The 22735-nt window shown below is 39.6% G+C and overlaps 1 protein-coding gene across 1 annotated transcript in view; it reads right to left on the bottom strand.

Moving 5' to 3' along the window:
- Positions 1-19616, bottom strand: part of Slco4c1 (solute carrier organic anion transporter family, member 4C1) — a gene marked incomplete at its 5' end in the record, with an annotated part of 59227 nt that extends 39611 nt beyond the window's left edge. Inside the window, 1 exon segment of the mRNA XM_013513034.1 lies at positions 19353-19616. Coding sequence (XP_013368488.1) covers positions 19353-19616 — 264 coding nt within the window.
- Between the last annotated feature and the right edge of the window lie 3119 nt (positions 19617-22735).

The following is a 22735-nucleotide window of genomic DNA, read 5'->3' as shown; positions in this document are numbered from 1 at the left end:
ACCGGAGAAAAAACCAAAAAAAAAAAAAAAAAAAAAAGAATACTAATCTAATATTAACTGTAATTAGTAAAAAATTATTAAATGGCATAAAAACCTGTTTACAGAAATAATAGGGAATTTTCCAAGTACAGGGAAAGAATTCAACATACAAGTAAGTGAGGTATCCAGAACCCCAAGTAGCCAAGAACAAAAAATTTCCACATAGTCAGAATCCCAGAAGTCCAGCACAAGAACAGAATCGTAAAACCTCTTAGAGAAAAGCAACAAATCACTAAGTTAAACCCATCAGATTTCTCAACACAAACTTGCATTACCAGAAGAGCTTGGAGTGAAATGTTAAAATTCCTAAACGACAGTATCCTCCAGCCCAGCCTAATATATTCTGCAAAGCTATCTTCTGAAATCGATTGAGAAGTAATATGTTTCTGCGATAAATAGCACCTAAAGAAATGCATGACCACCACCAAACCAGCACTCTAAAAAATTCTCAAAGATTCCCCAGACACAATGAAGCCAACAATGCCAGAAAGCTTCTGGAATAAATATACTGTACCATGAAGAGTAAGCAGTTAAGTAAAAAGAAAATAAAAAAAAATATTAATAATAATCAGCAACAGGAAAATAAGTAACGACTCTCAGTGTGAATGTCTCAATTCCCAATCAAAAGATGGTAGCAGACTGGATCACAAAACAAAACCCAAAGGTATGCTGTATACAAGAAACACATTTAGCTGGGGATATAGCTCAGTGGCACAAGCTCCTGCCTGGCAAGCACAAGGTCCTGAGTCAGCTTCCTGATACCAAAAAAAGAAAAATAAACACATTTAATCTAAATAGAAATTTAGACAAAAATAAGTCAAAGGATAAAAAATAATATTCTGTGTAACAGGAGCCCAGAAACAAACAGGAGGAGCTATCCTGTTTTCAGACAAGGTGGACTGCAAGCCAACACTGATCAGAAGAGGCAAAGAGGTTCACAAAATATTGGTTAAGGAACATGTAAATAGGAAGATATAATAACTATAAACATATATACACTGAATGCTGGCACACTCAACTTCATTGAATATTTATCTTTGTTGGTACCAGGACTCAAACTCAGGACGTTGCACTTACCAGGCAGGTGCTTGTGCTATTGAGCTACATATTACAGGCCCCACACTCAATGTCATAAAACACTACTGGACCTAAAGGATCAGCTAAACTTTAACACAATTACAGTAGGGGACCTCAGTACCCCTGACATAAATCAACTAGACAAAACAATAAACAAAGAAATACCGGAGCTGAACCACACCTTCAAACGAATGAACTTTATAGATAGGTACGGTGTGTCCCTCTTACCAGTAACAGGATACACATTCTTCTCAGCAGAGTAACTTTCTCAAAAACAGAACACATGTACCCTATAAAGCATGCTTAAGTAAATACAAAGGATTAAATTATCCCACGCATTATCAGATCAGAGCACAACCAAAGAAATCAACCACAAGAGAAGCCACAAAAATTATATAAATACACAGAGATTGAGCAATATATTTTTGAAAAATAAGTGGATCATGGAAGAAATCAAGGAATTAGACAGTTCCTAGAATGAAAAATTAATGCCAATACAAAATGCTGAACCTATGGGACATGACGGAAGCAGTCCTAAGAAGGAAATTTGTAGCTGTGTGTGTCCACATCAGAAAAAAACAGAGCAAGCTCAAATGAATAACCTAATGATGCTCTTCAAGGTCCTAGAAAAATGTGAACAATCTAAGTCCAAAGCTAGTACCCAGAAAGTCTAAAGCTCTGAGCAGAAGTTAATGAAATTAAGGTTAAAAAAAATACTACAAAGAATTGATGAAAATTAAAGAGCTGGTTCTTCAAAAGAATAAACAATATAGACAAAACTCCTAGTCACTCTTACCAAGAAAAGGAAAGACAAGACCCATATCAATCCAACTAGAAACAAGGCAAATTCTCAACTCAACAGACACAGAGAAGCTCCAGAAGATTATTTTTATTTTTTATTTTTTTTGGTTTTTCTCCGGTGCCGGGAACTGAACTCACGACCTTGCACTTGCCAGGCAGGCGCTTTGCCGCTGAGCTAAATCCCCAGCCCCGCTCCAGAAGATTATTCATAGCAGCTTCAAAAATACGGACTCCAATAAATTGGAGAATTCAGAAGTAATGGATAGATTCCTACATGTATATGAGCTACCAAAACTAAACCAGGACATAAAAACCCTGAATAATACAATGTCAATCTACCAACTAAGAAAAGCCCAGAACCCACTGCATTGAGGGAATAAGTTCTGGGAAGATGCATTCCCAGTACTCCACACACTCTTTAATGAAGTTGAAAGGCATGGACTACTCCCAAAGGCAGGCCTGGAGGATAGCATTACTCTGATTCCAAAACTAGATTAGGACTCAAATAAAAGAAAATTATATGATAACTTCTGTAATGAACATAGATGGAAAGCTCCTCAACAAGATACTTGAGTCATAAGTATATCCACAAGTCATTAAAATTTATCACCCACAGACGCTGAGTCCCACAGAGCTAAGGGCAGGGACAGCTTGCCACCTGCACAGGGCGCCCCCTCAGCCAGCCACCCAGAGGGTGCAGCAGCCATTCTCCTGGTCACTGAGGCAATGGCCCTGACCCTGTCACCTTCTTTCCCAGGGGGCCAGGAAGTGTCTGAGGCAGGGCTAGTGAGGAGCAAGGCACATGGAAAAAATAAAATAAAATAAGATAAAATATAATTTATGACCCAGTAGGGCTTCACCCAAAGATGCAAGGATGGCTCGATATATGCAAATCACTAAAAGTACTACACCAGAGAAACAGAAAGACAAGAATCACATGATCATCTCAATAGATGCAGAAAAAGCCTTTGCTAAAATCCAGCACCTATGCATGCTAAAAACCCTCAAGAAAATAGGTATAGTAAGACTTTATCTCAATCTAAAAAATGCCATTTATGACAAACCTACAGCCAACATCATATAAAATGTAAAAAAACTGAAAGCTTTTCCTCTAAAATCAGGAACAAGACAAGGATGTTCAATATCACTTTAATAGGGTAGTTGAAACTTTAGCAAGATCAATCAGACAACAGAAACAAATAAAACAGGTATATAGGAAAGGAACAATTCAACTATCCTCATTCACAGATGATATAGTCTGTTACACAGAATACCTAAAAATTTCCATACAAAAGATTCCAAAAATCAATGAACAAATTCTACAAGTTAGCAAGATTCAAAATCAATACACAACCAGGCATGGTGGCACACACCTGTAATCTCAGCACTTGGGAGGCTGAGGCAGGAGAATTGCTGTGAATTCAAGACCAGCCTGGGCTACAAAGTGAGCTCAAGACCAGCCTGAACTGCATGGTAAGACCCTGTCTCAAAAAGACAAAAAAAAAAAAGAGAGAAAGAAACAAAATCAACATACAAAAATCCGTAACACTGCTGTACACCAATAATGAACCCACTGAGAAAGAAATTAGGAAAATGCCATTCACAGTAGCTTCAAGAGAGCCAGGTGTGGTGGGGCACGGCTGCAATCCCAGCACTTCGGAGGCTGAGGCAGGAGGATCATTGCAATTTCAAGACCAACCTGGGCTACAAAGTGAGCTCAAGGCCAGCCTGAACTGCATAGCAAGACCCTGTCTCAGAAAGGCAAAAGAAAAAAAACAAAAAAAACAAAAAACAAAAAAACCCCACAATACTACTCTGAAAAAGGAGATTGAAGAAGACATTTTAAAAAAAAAATGGAAAGAGGGGCTAGGGATATAGCTCAGTGGCACAAGTGCCTACCTCGCAAGCACAAGGTCCTGAGTTGCGTTCCCAGTACCGAAAAAAATTTTAAAAAATAAAAAATAAAACAAAATGGAAAGCCATCTCCTGTTCCTGTTTACAATGAACTGATATTGCCAAAACTGCCATACTTTCAAAACTGAAATTAGATATATAAATACAAATTAGATATATAAATCTAATGCAATCCCAGTCAAAATACCAACAGCATTTCTCACAGAACTGGAGCACACGATTCTCAGATGGAACTAGAGGAGACCCAGAATAGCAAAAGCAATCCACGGCAACAAGAGCAATGGAGGATGTCTCACAATCCCAGACTTCAAGTCATACTTCAGAGCTCCAGTGATTAAAAACAGCATGGTACCGGCATAAAACAGGCATGTGGATCAGTAGAACAGAACAGAACAGAACAGAACAGAACAGAACAGAACAGAACAGAATAGAACAGAACAGGAGGATGCAGAAATAACACCAGGCACATCCAGCCATCAGACCTTTGACTAAGAGGACAAAAACATGTTGTGAGAAAGATTACCTCGTTAGCAAATGTTGCAGGGAAAACTGTTTATACATGTGCAGAAGACTGAATCTAGAGCCTTATCTAGATGGCAAAAGAACAGAGAGACAACCTACAGAATAATTTTAAAAAATGCCAGCTATCTTTCCATCAGAAGACTATTATTTCAAACACATAAAGACCTCAAAAAAAATAGGCCCCCCCAAAAGAAAAGACCCAATAAAAATTGGCAATTGAAATGAACAGATACTTATCAGAGGAAGAAATACAAATAGCCAATAAATATATAAAACAATGGTCAACATCTCTGGCCATTAGAGAAATGCAAATTAAAACAACACTGAGATTCCATCTCACTGCAGAGAGGACGGTTATCAAGAAATCACTAACAACAAATGCTGGTGAGGCTTCAGGGAAAAAGGAACCTTTCCACATGGCTGGTGAGAATGCAAGCAGTACAGCCACTGTGGGAATCACCACAGGGGGTCCTCAAAAGCTAAAAGCACAAATTTCGTCCAATCCAGCTAGTCCCCTATTAGATTTTTTTTTTTTTTTTTTTTGGTATCAGGAATCGAACTCAGGACCTTGCACTTGCCAGGCAGGCGCTTATGCCATTGAGCTGTATCCCCAGGAATTTTCTTTTTTTAAGAGCAGAATATATTTATTGAAGGAAAGAAAGCTTCTGTCCAAGAGAGGGACGGAAGGGGGGCCCGAATGGGTTGCTAGTCCCCTATTAGGTATCTTTTTAAGAGTTAAAGACATAGTACAGTGATACATGCACACCCCTGTCTATAGCAGCACACTTCATGATAGCTAAATCTTTGGACCAACCTATATGTCCATCAATAGATAAACATGTAAATAAAATGTGACATTTATAAGCAATAGGGTATGACTAAGTTACTGTGCTATAAAGAATAAATTACAGTCATTTGTAGGAAAATAGCTGCACTTTGAGGTCATAATGTTCACTGAAATAAATCAGACACAAAAGCTTAAATACCACATGGTTTCATGAGAGAAATATATGGAAATATGTTCCTCTCATACAAGAGAATAGATCATATTTAAAAATATATATAAGTAAATATAAACTTTAAAATGTATTGAAATACAGATAAATATATCATTTTAAAATATATTTGAAAGATGTCTTTAAAATATGCTATAAAATATCTCATATAAGAAAATATAAATTAAAAATAAAATATACATAAATTAAAAGGGCAAAACAGAAAACAGGAAATAAGGAGGCAGATCCTTTGCAAATCGGAAGGGGCGCAAGAGATGGGGGAGGCGGAGGGAGAGAAAGAAAAGGAACCTAAAAGAATTAAGATGCGTTCTGTACTCATGTCCCAGGGTCAGTGTAACCACGTGTACTACAAACATGTACGATGAAGATATATTTTTTAAAAAATCAGCACTCAAACGTTCCTATCTTTATTTGTAATAATCAATAGCAAAGAATGACCCAGATGTCTCTTACCAAGACAATGGTTAAACAAATGCCAGTGTATCCACAGCACAGAATATTAGTCAGCAATACCAAGGAAGACCAACTGATCAACACAACAACTTGGTAAATACTCAAAGACTCTAAATAGAAAAAAGAAATTGTCAAAGACTACATATGCATGGTTACTAAAATAGAAAAAGTTTACACAATAATGAAGCAATTAATGAAAAAACTCTTTAAATACTTAGTCTATAAGAATAGTTAAAATGTGAAACTATGCAAGGATAAAAATTTAACAATTTGTAAAATACTACATTAACTTCATAAAATAGTCAAATAAAAGCATTATATAATCCCCAAGTTGCTTCCTATATGAAAAGAATAATTTTGGGGGGCTGGGGATTTAGCTCAGCGGCACAGTGCCTGCCTGGCAAGCACAAGGTTGTGAGTTCGATTCCCAGTACCGGAGAAAAACCAAAACCAAAAAAAAACAAGAATAATTTTTTTCTTTTTCCACTTCTCAGTATTACCCAAATTTTTTTCTGCAGTAACCTGCAGAACCTCTACCTAGAAATATAAAATGTGTTAATAGAAAACAAAGGAGAGCTGATTAAAGATTATGTAGCTCCATATTTATTAACGTAAAATGGTGTCTGTGTTTCGCATAAATAACACAGTCACCCATAGGGTCTCCCTATGCAGTTCAGGCTGGCCTTGAGGTCACTTTGTAGCCCAGGCTGGTCTCGAACTCTCAACGATCCCCCTCCCTCAGCCTCCCGAGTGCTGGGATTACAGGCATGCGCCACCACGCACAGCTACCCATAGATTCAAACTCTTTTTCTGTGATACAGATGATTGTACCCAGGACTTCATATATGCTAGGCAACATTCTATCATTAAGCTACATCTCAAGTCCAGATTTATATATTTATTTTATCTCTTTGCTTTTTGAGATAGGATCTTGCTCTATAGTGTAGCATGGCTTTAAATTCAGGTGATACTCCTGCCTCAGCCTTCTAAATGCTGGGTTTACAGGCATGCACCACCATGCCTGGTTCAAGATTTATGTTTTTAAGCAAGGATTTAAGTGTGTATTTGTGAATATGTGTGAATGTTAGCAAAAGTGTGTGGGTGTGAATATGTGCACCGATGTTTGTTAATGAGCACATGATATAACCACATCATGACTGATAGTGAATATATGCACCTGTACATGCATTTTATTTTATTTATTTTTTTTTTTTTTGGTTTTTGGTTTTTTTCTGGTACCGGGAACCGAACTCACGACCTTGCGCTTGCCAGGCAGGCGCTGTGTACATGCATTTTAAAAGACTGAGCAACATTAATCGCAACTCATGTTGTCACGATGAGAAATCTTTTTCCTTCCTTATTTTATTTTGACCTTGCTTTTCCACCTTTTCAGTGTCTTAAAAAGTACATATCATGTTTGAAATCATAAAAAGATACTTAAAGCCACGCATGGTGGCACACACCTGTAATCCCAGCACTTGGGAGGCTGAGGCAGGAGGATCGTCGTGAGTTCAAGACCAGCCTGAGCTACAAAGTGAGCTGAAGGCCAGCCTACATTGCATAATGAGACCCTGCCTCAAAAAGACAGAAAAAAAAAAAAAAGCTACTTAAGCTTAAGAAGTAGCTTGACCATTTAAAAAAGCAGTATTTAAATTGTTAGTATAAACAGATCCAAGTATGTGAGCCATATCAATAAACACCTTCCTAGCTCATAAGAATAAAATTCTGGAAACATATCTAAAATGTGTTCTGATACGCTACTTTGCAAGTGTTTGGCCAAATTTTGGAGATATGTCAAGACCAAGTTGCACCTAAAGCAAATGTCCTCTATGGAAAGATTTTTTTACTTATATTATCACATATTTACCACTGCCAATAACCGAAAAAAGTTCCAAACATTGTTAGTTGATTGTCATGAACATTATTGTTTATCACTGCTACTGCTTAACCGGCACTTACAATGTACCTAGCCCTGCTTTATCACTGCGATGTCTAACTTCCCTGAGGCAGAGGGAATTATCACTGCCATGTATAGCTGAATAAACTTAACCAATTATGTAGTTCTGTCACACAGTGTGCAAACAAGAATTTAAACTCACTTCTGCCTGACCCTCACACTCTGCTTATACTTTTGCATGCTATCAGAAGAGGTACTAAGCAATAGCATTAAAATGAAACAGGAAAGATACATAAAACTCACACAGGCCAATTGGCACATTTTTAAGAACTATGACTAAGAAAATAGAATTTCCTCTTTTTTTCTTACCACAAACCACCTTTTTACCAATCGTTTTGAAGAAAATTAAAAAAAAACACACTTTATCATTGCCTCCCATACGACTCTGCCCATGGCCCACTGGAATTCCCTAGCAGATAATTTCATTTTATACATGAAGGTAAATCCAGGCCACCAAGTAATAATCGTGCATCTTAGCAAGCACAGTAGTGAAACGTGTAAGTGACGGTAATGAAAACGAAAAGCAGAATATCAAAGAATTTCACTATTACATCTGAATACACTCCACATTCAGGGTTCCTTTCTCACTAGGCAATTTTTTCAGATCCTCAGTCTTACCCATAAAGGTTACTTAGGGCAAATAACTTTTGTCTCTGATCATGAAATAAAATTCTTCCTAACTTAGTAGAGACGGGGAAGGAGAAACTCTGAGACAGCCAGACAGAAAGACAGACAGAAAGAAGTGTCGCGCTATTCCGTAGCCCAAGTTTCAGACAAGTGGACGCAGTTCTAAGCTGTCTTTGACCTACTCTGCTTTCTGGGGAAGGCCGAGCCAGGAGACCGCTAATAATGCCTGCTGGAGGGGCTCCACTCGCTGATTTCCTGTTTCACATTTCTTGAGCACTCGACCTACTTCATATGCTACGCTACGTCCTGCCATAGTTTCTAAATTCAGCAGGGCCTTTCAAAAACATGTTGTTAGACCTGACACAGCACAGAGCAGATCTTCTCAATTCACTTACTTACCTTAAAGAAGAAAGTGAGGGGCTGAAATAGAATAATCAGCACAAGGGGAACGAACCTGACCAGGTCAACCAGTTCCAAGCGTACGTACCTCTCACTAAAGAGTCCCAAAATGCAGCTGTCTTTACAGACATGTAGTAAACATACTTGTACAACTGCTATTTTTTTCCAAATTCATTCATGCATGGGATATATTTTTAATGTGCTCTTAATGTCTCCAGAAAGGACAACCTATAGACCATGCTTTGTGAAAGGCTAGGACCTTTTTTTCTTTTGTAGAAAGCCATGGATTTTGTTAAACCTCTGCCTACACCTCATGAGCAAAAGTGAGTCTGTAGTAATGTCTCACTGATACATTTTCCCTACTGATTTTTTTCTGTAAGTATCTACTTCAGAAGTTTGAGCATTTGAATTTCAACTCAGCTGGCTAAGTTAGCAGTCCCTGCTTACAGACTGTGAAGCTCCTATTTAAGTGGAAGATATAAAGCAGTAATCCTGAGAGGAAAAGAAACCTATTCTTGTGTGTCTCAGGTTGAATGTTTCACCAAATAAACAGACACTAAATGGGATACACATTTCCTAAGTTGGACTAAGATTATCTAAGTAACTTTTTAAAAAATATTGATTCTTGAGTCTTAGGACTCAGACTTGCTAAATCAAGAACTTTTTTTGTTTTGTTCTGTGTTATTTTTTTGAGGCAGGGTCTTGCTTTATAGATTAGGGTGGCCTTGAACTCAGTATGTAGCCCAGGCTGGCCTTGAACTCACAGCAATCTTCCTGCCTCAGCCTCCCAAGTGCTGCAACTACAGGCTTGCGCCACCACACTCAGTTTTAATCAGGAACTTCAAGAGGCAGCATTAAGTAAAAATCAACCATCCAGTGTAGCTCATATTATCTAATAAGTTAGGAGAAGATTGAATGCTTTTAATACATCATGACAACTTCATCTAATTCACATCCCTAAAAGTTAACTTGAACCCCTTCACTGCACATATTAAAACTAAATTTAAATCATTTGCTTCACTATAACATTATATATTCTAACATATCACTTCTCTTCCTTTTCCCTTTATTCATCTCAATTGCAGTATAATTGAAATATAAAAAACAAAACTGATTTCCATAAAGGAAAAAAGGAAGAACACTCCCAGGCCAAGCCAAATTAAACCATTCTGTATTGAATTAGTAGTTGAAAACCTCTGAAGATTCTTTGCCTCAGGTCTTGTCCAGTCTGAACAAGCATTCCATACTTCAAAATAAACAAGAAAAAATAGCTTTTAATAATATGAGATAAAAATTAGGAACCAAAAATTAATTCCAACTCTAGGGCTTTAATCATTTCCCAAGCACAGGTTGTTAACATAGCTCCTCAGCACTACCGAAGTTTTTTGCGTAGAATTCACCTTAAAATTCCATTTCCGAAGCCTTAGAAACTTCATGCTGCTGCTAAATGGAAATCTTTATCATTCAAAGGTACCTTTTCTTGAGGGAAAACAGAGGAAATATAGAAACAACTTAGAGAGAAAGCATTCAATGTAAAAAGTACTGAGTTTAGAAACTGCTTTCCTACCATTCCTTGGTATATTAAAATGACCTCAGGCTGGGTGTGGTGGCTCACACCTGTAATCCCAGCACTTAGGAGGCTGAGGCAGGAGGGTTGCTACTACTTCAAGACCAATCTGGGCTACAAAGTGAGTTTGAGGTGAGCCTGAACTGCATAGGGAAACCCTGTCTCAAAAAGACAAAAGTAAAATAAAATAAAATAAAATGACCTCTCTCCCAGATTGAACAAAGAGACAAAAAGAATTATTTTGCTTAATAATATTAAAATAATACCCATCCAAAAGGATTTAAATAGTGGGTGGATGAAAACAAAACGAACATAATAAAGATTTGTTGTAGTCTGAATATTTAAAATTTATATTACTATCACGTTAAAATATCAACATCCATCAGGCATCACGACGCATACGATAATCCCATCCCAGCACTGGAAAGGCTGAGGCAGGAGGATCACTGAGTTGGAGGCCAGTCTAGGTCACATAGTGAGTTCACGGTCAGCCTGGACTACATAGTGAGACCTTGTCTCCAAAACAAAAAAAAGATATCAAAACCCACCTGAAATGAAAAGGAGTAATTTTTTAATTCTCTCCCAGTCACAATACACACAGACACACATCTCCAAGGCTAACCTAAGAAACCTTGGCAGTGCATTCATGTTAAATACTCCTCATCTCAAACCTACATTGGCCGACCACTGTTCATGGAACACAGCTTATTTCATGATTTTCCAAACTTCAACGGTACAGGGAGACAACTGATATTTAGACACTCTCATGTTAATGCACCTTCTGCGGAAGATGAGAAATTCAGATTTGGTGTCCATAGTGCCAGATCGAGGCAGCAGTGCTCAGTTTTCTTCCTTTTACTCTGCTCCAATAACTTGCTCCACGCAGGAGTCCATGCTCACCTCTTCTTTTCTTTTTTTTTGATTTTTTGTTTTTTTTCCAGTACCGGGGATCGAACTCGCGACCTGCGCTTGCCGGAAGGCGCTGTGCCGCTGAGCTGCTGACCTCTTCTGAGCAGAGAACTTGAAGGAACCCCCCCTCCCCCTCCCCTTCGGGCTGCCTGCTGGTCTTCCCAGCTCAGCACCCACCGCAGTGCCTCTAAGGTCTTTCCTGATCCCATTCATCCCCGGCTCACACAAGCGGTGACTCCGCTGCTGACCTCTCACAGCATCCAGGACTTCCCCTCTGTAACTTCACCATCACTTTAGCTAAATAACCAGTATCAAATCTATCGCTTGATTTGCACGATTTTGTAAGTATCCCGTAGTCAGCGGCTCTCTGTGCTGTATTACGCTCTGCAGCTCCACACCCTACGTATCTGCTTTGAGCAAATATAGTGAATGCTAAAATTAATGAGTCGGCCAGGTTAGGCTTTGGGGAACTGGGGAATACCGGAAGGACTTAGAGATCTCTCCTGAGGAGACAGTATCAATTTCAACACAAAGAACAAAAATCCCAAATCATAGTCTGTCATTTTAGGAACACTTACCTAAATCTAGGCAGTGCGCTCTACGTTGTATTTAGTATATTATCTCATTTAATTCTCACTGCAACTCTTAAAGATAAGCATTAATTTTATTCCTATTTTAAAACGAGGAAACTGAAGCATGTGTCATCCAGAGGAAGGTTTGAAACTGTACTTTTCTAATCCCCAAATCATGCCATTTTCCACTTTTCTTCTTCGATTCTCTTTATATTTTTATTATATTTTATATTTTTCTACATGCAAGTTGACTACTTTCAATAAAGATTATCTAGCTAAAAAGTAACTTTTTAAAAGTGTCAAATATGATTTGAAAATGTTTTATGATCCTTTTCCATTTTCAGGATAGCATGTACAAAAGTTATCCCTCAGAAGTATTGTTGCTCTTAATTATAACCTTTCCTTATTTGTATCTAATAACAACCAAAACTTCCTTGTGATAAATTTCTGCATTTTCATTCAAAGACAATCATTCCTAAATCTTATGATCACCATCACGGCTTCCCTTAATAGAACTTTGTCCTGCTAGGCATAGTGGTGCACACCTGTACTCCCAGCACTGGGGAAGCTGAAGCAGGAGGATCCCAGAAAGTTCAAGGTCGGCCTGGACTCCATAGTGCGTTCAAGGCAAGGCTAAGCTACACGGAGGATACTCTTATCTCAAAAAAAACCAAAAACAAAACAACAAAAGGGCTAGGGAAGCGGTTCAAGGTGAAGGCTCTGAGTTCAATCCTCAAAACAAAACAAAACGAAAAGTAAATACACAAAAAAACTTTCCCTCAAATCTACCCTTTTTATATAATACAATAGAAAATTCAAGCTCTGCAAATGCACCTTTCTATCTTTTGCTAACTCTTAACCTCCTTTTGTGTGAGTCTCACACCTGTGGAAATTCTATATGCTTATCGTATTTCATATTCTGTTTTTGTCTACTTACGCTATTAAATTACTCTAATCCCCTCTTACAGAGATGATCTCATCCGAAGGAAGCCCTCACTTTGATTTCCCTCGAATTCAAACAACAATAGCAACCAAACACACACAAACTTCTTTGCATTTCAAATTAAACCACATGTACAATTTCAACTAATAAAATGATTTCTTAATGGTATTATGATACTTAAGGCTGCATATTCCTTTGCTTCTAATTTATTTAAAGGAGACTTTTAACTTCTTCATTTGCCCTTTCCCACTTAAATCCCCAGTTTTTTTCTCTATTTTCCCTTTAGGCGCATAATTCATATTTTGGTTGTAGGTGCCCATGTATTCAAAAGTGGATTAATTTACTTGGGCAGAGAAGTTACCAGGTTTTAAAGAAAGTACAGAGCACTATAATTGACAACTTAAAAATGGGGAAGAAATGGCTTAAGCTAATAAAAATATGGAAATCGTTCAATAGAGCTAATGGAGTTATAAGCCTAAGTATTTGAAAAACATTACACAAGAAGCAGAAAAACTAAGATTAGCTTTAGCAGTTGTTATCTGCTTATGAAATCACTATGAGATCACCTCATCACTTGTCCTAAAGTTTCACATTGTAAAAGGGATTTGTGATTTCTAACATTTCTCCTGTTTCTGAATGTCTGTGCTCTTTTAGATGTGTGATGCAACTATAATCCTCAATTCTGAATCTGTTATATGATAAATGTCTACAAATGCACACACCTACGCACACACACAAAAAAAAAAAACAATGATGGTTCTGTTAAGAAAAAGTACTTTTGGGTCTTTGCCCATTCTGAGGCACTGACCTCACAGTCCCCCGTCTATGAATTACTAAATTTGTTTTTTCTTCATCCTTCACTGTACCCCTCATACAGGCAGTTGGGGATCTGGGCCAGGTCCCTGATACTCGGTGCCTGATCAAGGACCACCTAAATTAAGGCCTAAGAGGGCAGACCCACCGGACTGGGACAGACAGAGGAGAGGACTCCACAGGACGAATTCAGGGACGCCTGAGCGCAAGTGGGAGATTCAGATATCTGCCTTTCTCTTGTGCCAGCTACTTGTAATAAAAGACAGCGGAACACCACTGTGTCTGCCCTCCCGGAAGGTGTGACCATGGGGAGAGGGACAGCCCAGCCCCGTGCCGGAGCCTGTTCCCGCCTGGCCCTTCAGGGTGAGCATTTTTGAGGATGACCTTGGGAGAAAAGCGGACACCGCAAGGACTGAGATCCACGCAAGCTACAAATCCATGGCATGGGGACAACTAAAGATGACTCAGGAGGCTCACTGGTGACGCTGCAGGACCTGCCACAAATGCCTGAAAATATGTTGCTCCGATGGCCATCATGGCCTGTACGCTATTTCAGCTGCTGCTTTGCTGGGGACCACGCAGTCACAATGGCTGGTTTTACGCACTTCCCCACGGGATGGACAGAGGTTTGGGATTACTGGTATCACGCGTTTGAGATTTCCCATTATCTCACTAGGGGTGGGTCACCCTCTCCCACCTACTAATGCTAACACTACCGCGACCAAAGATACTCCAAAGCAAGATCCTCACTAGTTTAAGATCACCACTCCCCTCCGAGTGATCCGATAATCCCCCACTGTGTGCAGTAAGAGTGTCACTGTCCTTGCCCATCCTGAGACTGACCTTCCAGCCCCCTTTTTATGAACTATTGAATTTGCTTGTTTGCTTCTTCATCCTATGCCGTACCCCTCATACAGGCAGCTGGGGGGCTTGGCCTGCTCCCCGATAGTGCATAATTAAAGAAATACCTCACTTCTGAAATACTGTAATAGCCATTATAGAGGCAGGCGTTAGGTGGGCATAGTAATGCAGCTTAGAAAAGAAATGTTTTTAAAATCACACGAACTATGCAATTTCTTTAAAATCACCGAGCAAGAAAAACATTAACCTTTAGTAGTGATTTTCCATAGCTTCTATACTGTACCCTGACTTAAATCCAAAAGGCAAACGTTAAGACGCTCCTCTATTTTACATAAACAGCTCTATGGTAAACTTAGGTGACTTTTCCCCCTGGATTTCCTCTGGGAGCGGCTTTTTTTTTTTTTTTTTTTTGTACCAGGAATCGAATTCATGACCTCAGGATTGCCAGGCAAGCGCTTATGCCACTGAGCTATGTCCGCAGCCCCTCATTTTATTTAAAAGAGGGCAGGTTTGGCACTTTTATACTGGTGTCACCAGTAGGTTAACATTTCTTGGGATCTCAGGAAGGTTCATAGTCTTTACAGCTGATACAGCACGGGCTAGAGCTCCTGCTAAGCCAGCCTCAGATTTCTCCAGTTTATTTTGTGCATCCATTTGTGTAACAATTTCATTCACGTTGGTCTCCAATACCATTCCCCATCACCATTTTCGCAAAAGTATTGTGAACCCTGTCTACATGGAAAATTAAATCTAGTTCACAGACAGTTCCAGAAAAAAGTTCTTTTTGTTTTGTTTTGTTTTGTTTTTGATACCTGGGATTGAACTCAAGACCTTACATTTGCCAGGCAGGTGCTTGTGCTGCTGAGCTATATCCCTGGCCCTGGTTTTTTTTTTTTTTTTTTAATTTCTTTTTTTGAGACAGGGTCTCACACCACGTGGTCCAGGCTCGCCTTGAACTCACTCTCTAGCCCAGGCTGGCACAGTGATCCTCCTGCCTCAGCCTCCTGAGTGCTGGCATTACAGGGGTGCGCAACCACAGCTGGCCAAGAAAAGGTTTAAGAGGGGATAATGAATGCCCGGTAGCTCTTGAGCACATTCATGCACAGACTGGCATTAAAGCCAATCATTATCTACGAAAAATTATAACGAGGAAGTCCCTTCAAATCCAATGTTTGCATTTCTAGGGATTAACCTTAATGAATGACTTACAAATTTAGGTAAACAAGTCTTAGGAAAGATACTGCAACATCGAGCAGGTAATGTGAAGCACATGCTTTCATTCACACCCAAATTCTTGATTTTTACTCCCTGCACATTGGGATGCACAGCTAGTTGGCCAACCCAAGTACAAAGGAGTCACTATTCATTCTTTGATCATGAAAAAGCCAGCAGTGAGTCCTATATCTCTTTCTCCTCTCAAATCTCTACTATCAACCAGGCCGCAACCACTGTCTTTCACCTGGGCTACAGCGAAAACCTTTTGAGTCATTTCCTCCTGTTTATTCTTGTGTCCCAGGCACAGAGGCCAAAAATGATCATTTTAAAACACAAACAAGATCACGAATTTCCTGTGGAAAACTCTTCCATGAATATACACTGCAATTCAAGCAAAATCTACATGCCTCAGTGGCACCTAACTGCCTCTCCAAGCTCAAGTTCACCTCTGCCACTTTCTCCCTTGCTATGGTCATGCTAGCCAAAAGTGACAGCTTCGAAAGCCACCAAGCTCTTCCCATTTCCAAGGCCCTTACTCAAGTTTTTCTCCAGCCTGCGAAGCATCTTTCAGAGCTGGTTCCTTGTTACCCAGTTATTACTATGTACCCTTCCCTGCCCACCTCGTTACCCACATGCACACCACGGTTTCATTATGTTTGTCCCTTCCATCCACTAACCTCAGTCTGCAGTTTTATTTGTTTTTGTTTTGGGGGTGCGTTTTTTTTGTCTGTTTTTTTACAAAAAAATTTTTTTTTGTACCAGGAATTGAACTCAGGACCTTGCACTTGGCAGGCAGGCGCTTGTGCCGCTGAGCTATATCCCCACCCTTTTCTGTCTTTTACAGGGTCTCACTATGCAGTTTAGGCTGGCCTTGAGCTCCCTTTGTTGCCCAGGCTGGCCTCAAACTCACAGTGATCCTCCTACCGCAGCCTCCAGATTGCTGGGATTATAGGTAGTTTTTTTGGTAATTGTGCATTTCTTCCCATTAGTACAGAAAATCTAGATGGTATAAAGCTGTTTGACTGTTATTATTTCAGTATCATGTGCAGTTACTAATGACAAATATTTGTTGTACAAATTGCAACGTAACATAAGGGCAACCTGAGTTTTTCTAATTCAGTCCTCTAGTAAATCCAGTCTGCTGAATGATGAAAAATATCAACTAGTTCAACAAGAATTTGGTGAAAATTTGCACAGTAAACAGTAATGTACTCAAAGTTTCTGCTCTGACTTCAGTAAACTTTGCTTTATCTCTGGGGCACACACACGCACGGATTCACAAATTCATTTGTGGCCACTACCTTTCAGGAAACAGACATTGTCTCGACTGGCTACAACTGAAGGTGTATGTGAGCAGCTCCCATCAAGCTTTTGCACTGGGAGAGAAGTTTACGCTTTAATGGAGAAAGTCAGAGATTTCTGAACAAAGTTTGTTTTTACTTTAAGAAAGAACATCTGATTAACAGGAAGAGTGTAAGCCTAGGGGCAGCACCAAAGATTATCATCTAGATACTACAAACACAAAGCCCTTCTCACTATCACAGAATCAGTATGTGCTCTAATGTGGCAGGTTAGATTGTTCTTGATTATCCACATTTCAAAGGTACTGTACTGAGCCGGGCGGTATGCCTCGTTCCTAAAATTACCTCCAATAAAAGTAAGTCAAATATGCAAGAAGTTTTTTTTTTTTTTTCTTTTTGGTACTGGGAATTGAGCACAGGTCATTGTTACTTGCCAGGCAGGCGCTGTGCCGCTGAGCTATATCCCCGGTCAATAAGTCAAATATGCTTAACGCTATCTTTTGTTATCTTTAGCAGCATTTGTAGTACGTAATGACTGCATTTTTGTGTGGGGTGCTGACACATGTACATAATACATATTAATTCTTCTTATGTCCCTTGCCCCTCCTTCCTGCCATTTTGGTCCCTTTCCCATTTGCCAAAGATCTATGTCCCCATTTTCTATTATCTATCTCTGGGTTTCTCATAGGAGAGACACCATACGTGTAAGTTCAAAGGTCTGGTTTATTTCATTTAACATTATGGGCTCAAGGTGCAGCTATTTTCCTACAAATGACTCAAATATATTCTTCCTTATCGCAGAGTAGTACTCCACTGTGTACAAATACCTTTTGTTTATCTATCCTCTATTGATGGACACATCGGCTGCTTCTAAAGTTTTAGCTATCATGAACTATGCTGCTATAAACATGGTCATGCTTGTATCATGGTAATATAATGTAATCTTGTCCAATCTTAGATAATATACTAGAATCTACACAAGTACTACTTCTACTGGTAACATTTCCTTGTTTTGGGGGGCGTTGATAACGGAGCTTGAACCCAGGGCCTTTTTCCTTAGCTACATCCTCAACCCATTTTAATTTTAAGCCAGGGCCTTGCTAAATTGCTAAACTGACGAGGCTGGGCTTGATCCTATGCCTCAGCCTCTGAGAAAGCGAGGATTATATTTGTTCACACCTGTACAAGCTCTCCTTTCATTTCAAACTGTACCACGTTCTAAAAGAATTCTCCATTTATCTATCTGTTTGTGTATTCCATCTTTACTTTCAAAATGAAGTTTCCTAGCCAGGCGTACTGGTGCAGCGGTAGGAGGATCACAGCAAGTTTAAGCTCAGCCTGGGCTACATCGTGAGTTCAAGGCCAGCCTGAAATACATGGCGAGACTCTGTCTCAAAAAACAAAACAAAAACCAAAACAGTTTCCTTACCGAATAAATGCACCCCTAAAACCACGCTGCACAATATACACTTTGCTACTGAGAATATAATCCTACCTGTTCTCATTGTATAATTGGGAAATTGGTGTAGGGAGAGATTAACGATTTAATACTAATTTTAATATTAGCGCATGAATATAAAAATCATAACTTCTAAAAATAATAGCCGTAGTTCAGCAGCCTCACAGTCTCTTTTCCTCTTCCTCTGAGCCTTTTCTTCACTCACCTAAGCCCGGAAGTTTCTTAATTTGAAACCATTCGATTTCATTCCTAAATTCTTCGATGTTTGCTATAAGTCCCAGAAAGGACATAAAAATGTTAAGGTGAACTTTCATTAGCACATTCCTCTGGCTTTACCATAATTGTTTTTCCATCCAAAACAATTCTTAAAGGGCCAAATTAAACAATCAAATTTCCTTTCTGAGTCGCTGAATAATGTACTTCATCTAACCAGAGCCACGCACTAAACTAGAGCCGTAAGTAGAGCTCATCTCGATTATAAGGAAAAGTCCTTCTCCTACTAATGTCGCCTCTCTGTGTCTCAAATTCTGAATCCACATGTTCAAAGCACAGAGCTGAAAGCACTCCAAACAAAACCACAAAAGGCAAAACTACAGATCTCACAGCCCCGGCGAGGTCACAACACCTTAAAAAGAAAACAGATCATTTCGTTTTAAGGAGGATTGTGTGTAACACGGGCAATGAGAATCAGAGGATTAAAAACTTGGAGAGCCACGGAAGTGACAAAGAATGGACAGTCTGCCACCAGATCTACCTGATACAATTCCAAGAATGAACGAGGCCGTGAGTGGTAGAAGAGATTTAGACTTTACCCTATTGCCCAGGGAGCTGGACAAGAGATTTAATGACCCAGCATTACAATACTTCTTGAGAGTAGCACAAACAAACAAAGCACAATAAAACTTACCTTCAAAAAGGGAGCCCAGTTGGTATTCTCCGCTGAAAAAGTGTGGCATGGAAAATACAAATGCTCCCAGTCCTATCATAAAGGACGCAAACGTGAGCCATCTTGGTTTGTGTCCTCCTTCACCGAAGAATGATACAAATAAAGACAGCAAACAGAATGAAATATCATAGCTCGAGGATATCAGGCCAGTCAGGGAGCTCTTTATTTCATAGCGCTTCTCAATAGTGGAAATGCTAATATTTACCAGGCCATTTACTACAATACCTAAAAGAGAGAAAAGGAAATGTATGTGTATTACTATAACTTCATTGCGTAGATTATAATTACGAACACGGTGTTCTAAAATTTGGTTGTTCATTTCTTTTGCTATTTGTAAATGTGCTAGTCGTAAAAGTCTCAAAGTTTCAAATGAAGAAAACCCAGGTTGAAAATGTCTTCAAATTGTTCACTTGGAAATGTTCCAATGATAAACAAAGCTAATGCCCGCTATATAGTTAATTGGTCTTAATTCATTTTTCTTTAAATGACAAATGTAAGTCAGAATAATACAATCCCACGAAACCAGTCTACTGGAGCTTTCAAGTGTAGCATACTTCCACAGGCCCTCCAGGAAGAACACAAAAAGTACAGGTGAGCCCACAAGCCCTCACAATAATGTTCAACTGTTTCCTAAGCCTTTAACCTATCTATCAATAGCAAGAATTTATATTGGCTTAGTTATAGAGGGAGAAATTGAATTCTCAAACCTTGTTTCTAAAGCTTTTCTTGACATTGAATTTATCATTGAAAAGGTTCTGGGGCAAAACTAAACACAAGCTAAAGTGAGCCCAAGTCCAGCCTAAATTTCATAGCAAGACCCTGTCTCAAGAAAAAAAAGCTAAAACTCTTATTTTGACCACTAGTATTCTAAATCGCATGCAAAGTAAAACATTAGTACTTCATACACTTGAAATAAATGACTAGAAGAGAAACAAGACTTAAAATTTAATTTTGCCTGACTTGAAAATGTCCTGCCCAGATACAGACTAAATTTATACGCATTTAAACATTGACATACATTGACAATAAAAAGAATCTAATTGAATTTTAACTAGTTATACCTTTTAGGAGTGATTAAGAACTGTTTTCATTGGTAATAATTACAGTATACATGTCACAATCTCTTTAAACGTTGCTTTATCAAAACTACAACTGAAAAAGGAAAAGGGATGAAGAAATAGATTGAGTTACGGCCATGTACCAACTTCCCCACAAGGAATGTAAATGTTATGCACTGCACACATGTACTGATAAAGAAAAGAAAAATTTAAAAATATGTATTTCAAAAAAATTGATAGAGCAACTTTTCAAAATCCTGACATAATATTTGCTTTTAATGTCAGAAAACCATAAAACAATGAACAATTCCTGGGATTTCAAAACAAAGTACCTGAGGGCTGGGGATATAGCTCAGTGGCATAAGTGCCTGCCTGGCAAGTGCAAGGTCCTGAGTTTCATCCCCAGTACCACAAAAAACGGAAAAAAAAAAAAAAAAAAATACCCGTAGCATTGATGAATGACACTTTTCTAAGGAAATATTTAGCTTACGATATGAAAATTTCCCCATCCAAAATTCAACTTCCAAACACACATGGCGTACTGACTCATAACCCAGTCACTAAAAATCATTGCCTTTCTGGTAAAAAATTCTCTTTGAAAACGGAAGTTGAAATACCTCTGAAAGGACAGCATCTTAGGCCAATGCATCCCTAAGGGAATCCTAAGGTGTACAAACTCTAAGAACACTGCTTTAAAAACAGTTCCATGAAACACTACACACTACTTCCATTGTAAATGCATGAAAACAAGAAGCACCTTAGGACATTCAGCGCTAAGGTAAACCCTCTTTTTTTTAGAAATACTATGTAAAATCTGTCTAGTTTTGCTTTGCTCCCTAATTAAGTATCTATTAATATACCATGGAAAGAGTCTTCCTGGGGATCATGGTTGAGATACATGGAAGTAATGCTTTTAGTTACTGGAACTTGAATTGGAACATGGGTTAATTCCCTTTGATCCCAGACTGTGCTTTCTGAATTGCCTCTGGGTAGATGCAGTTCCAAGCTAAACCTGACACGTTTTTTTTTTTTTTTAAAGGGCCAATTATAGCCAGGTGTGGTGGTGCACGCCTGTAATCCCAGCACTTGGGAGGCTGAGGCAGGAGGATCTTGGTGAGTTCAAGGCCAGCCTGGGCTACAAAGTGAGCTCAAGGCAAGCCTGAACTGCATAGGGAGACCCTGTCTTAAAAGGACTAGAATAAAAGAAAACAAAATAGTGCCAAAAACATTTGATAGCAAGTTTAAACAATGTCTTATATTAAATGTAAAATGATATAGTCTTAATATTAAATTTTCAAGATTTTCTTTTCTTTTATGGTGATTTTATGGTATAGGGCCTTCAGTTTAAGCTACATCCTCAGCCCGTTTTAACTCTTTTATTTTGAGACAGGGTCTCCCTAAATTGCTAAGATGCCCAGGCTGGGTTCAAACTTGTGATCCTGTTACCTAGGCCTCCGGGCGAGACACGCCTGCAAAAGCTTATCGAAAAAACTTTAAAGTCTGAGGCAATATTTCTATTTCTGTTCACCTTTTTGAGCTGTGCAAGCCCTTGACACTGAGATATTTTAAAAACTCTCTGATTTAGGACAACTAGGATCAAAGTATGAATGGAGAGAAAACTTTAGAGGGGACAAGAAAAGCGGAAGGGGAAAAAGTGGAGGTGGAAGTAACTCAGGCACGAATTTTCAGAGGAAGAGCGGAAGCGGACTTGCGCTCCACAAAGAACTAGCACTTAAGCTGGGCAAAGCCAGGGACAGAGGAGCTCCTGGGAGAGAGGAGCGGAAACAAGAGCAGGAAGTATGCTATGCACTTGAATTTAGTTTCCCATTAACTGAGACAAGAGCAACTTCTAACTCCCCATCCAAAATACTTCTTGGAGTGCACCTCTTCCGATCAATCCCTGACGACTTAACAAAATATTCTGAGACCAGGATTCACATGGCCCCAAAGCCTCTACATACCAAATCCAAACTGAACCCCAGCACCGCCGTGAGGCCCCCCACACCCCAACCCGGCTGGTGCCCGAGCTCCCTTCCCACCGCCTCCGTCCCTCCCGGCACTGGCTGCTCCGCCTGCCGGGCGCGGGCTGGGGGGGCGCCGTCCCCCCACCTAGCGCAGCTCGGCGGCCTCCTCCCAGGGGTTCACAGCCAGCGGCGCCCCGGGAACCGGTCCCAGCCTCGCGGACGCGCCGGGACGGTGCTGGGACTGCAGGGCTCCCTCCGGGCTGGGTCCCCGGGCGCGCGCACCGCCCCACCTGGCAAGAGCGCGGACAGCGACGGCCCGCAC

Source organism: Chinchilla lanigera, unplaced genomic scaffold (assembly GCF_000276665.1).
Source record: "Chinchilla lanigera isolate Chin_1 unplaced genomic scaffold, ChiLan1.0 scaffold00017, whole genome shotgun sequence".
Lineage (NCBI taxonomy): Eukaryota > Metazoa > Chordata > Mammalia > Rodentia > Chinchillidae > Chinchilla > Chinchilla lanigera.
Note: the sequence above shows the minus strand (reverse complement) of the source record. Positions and strands in the feature narration are given on the sequence as shown.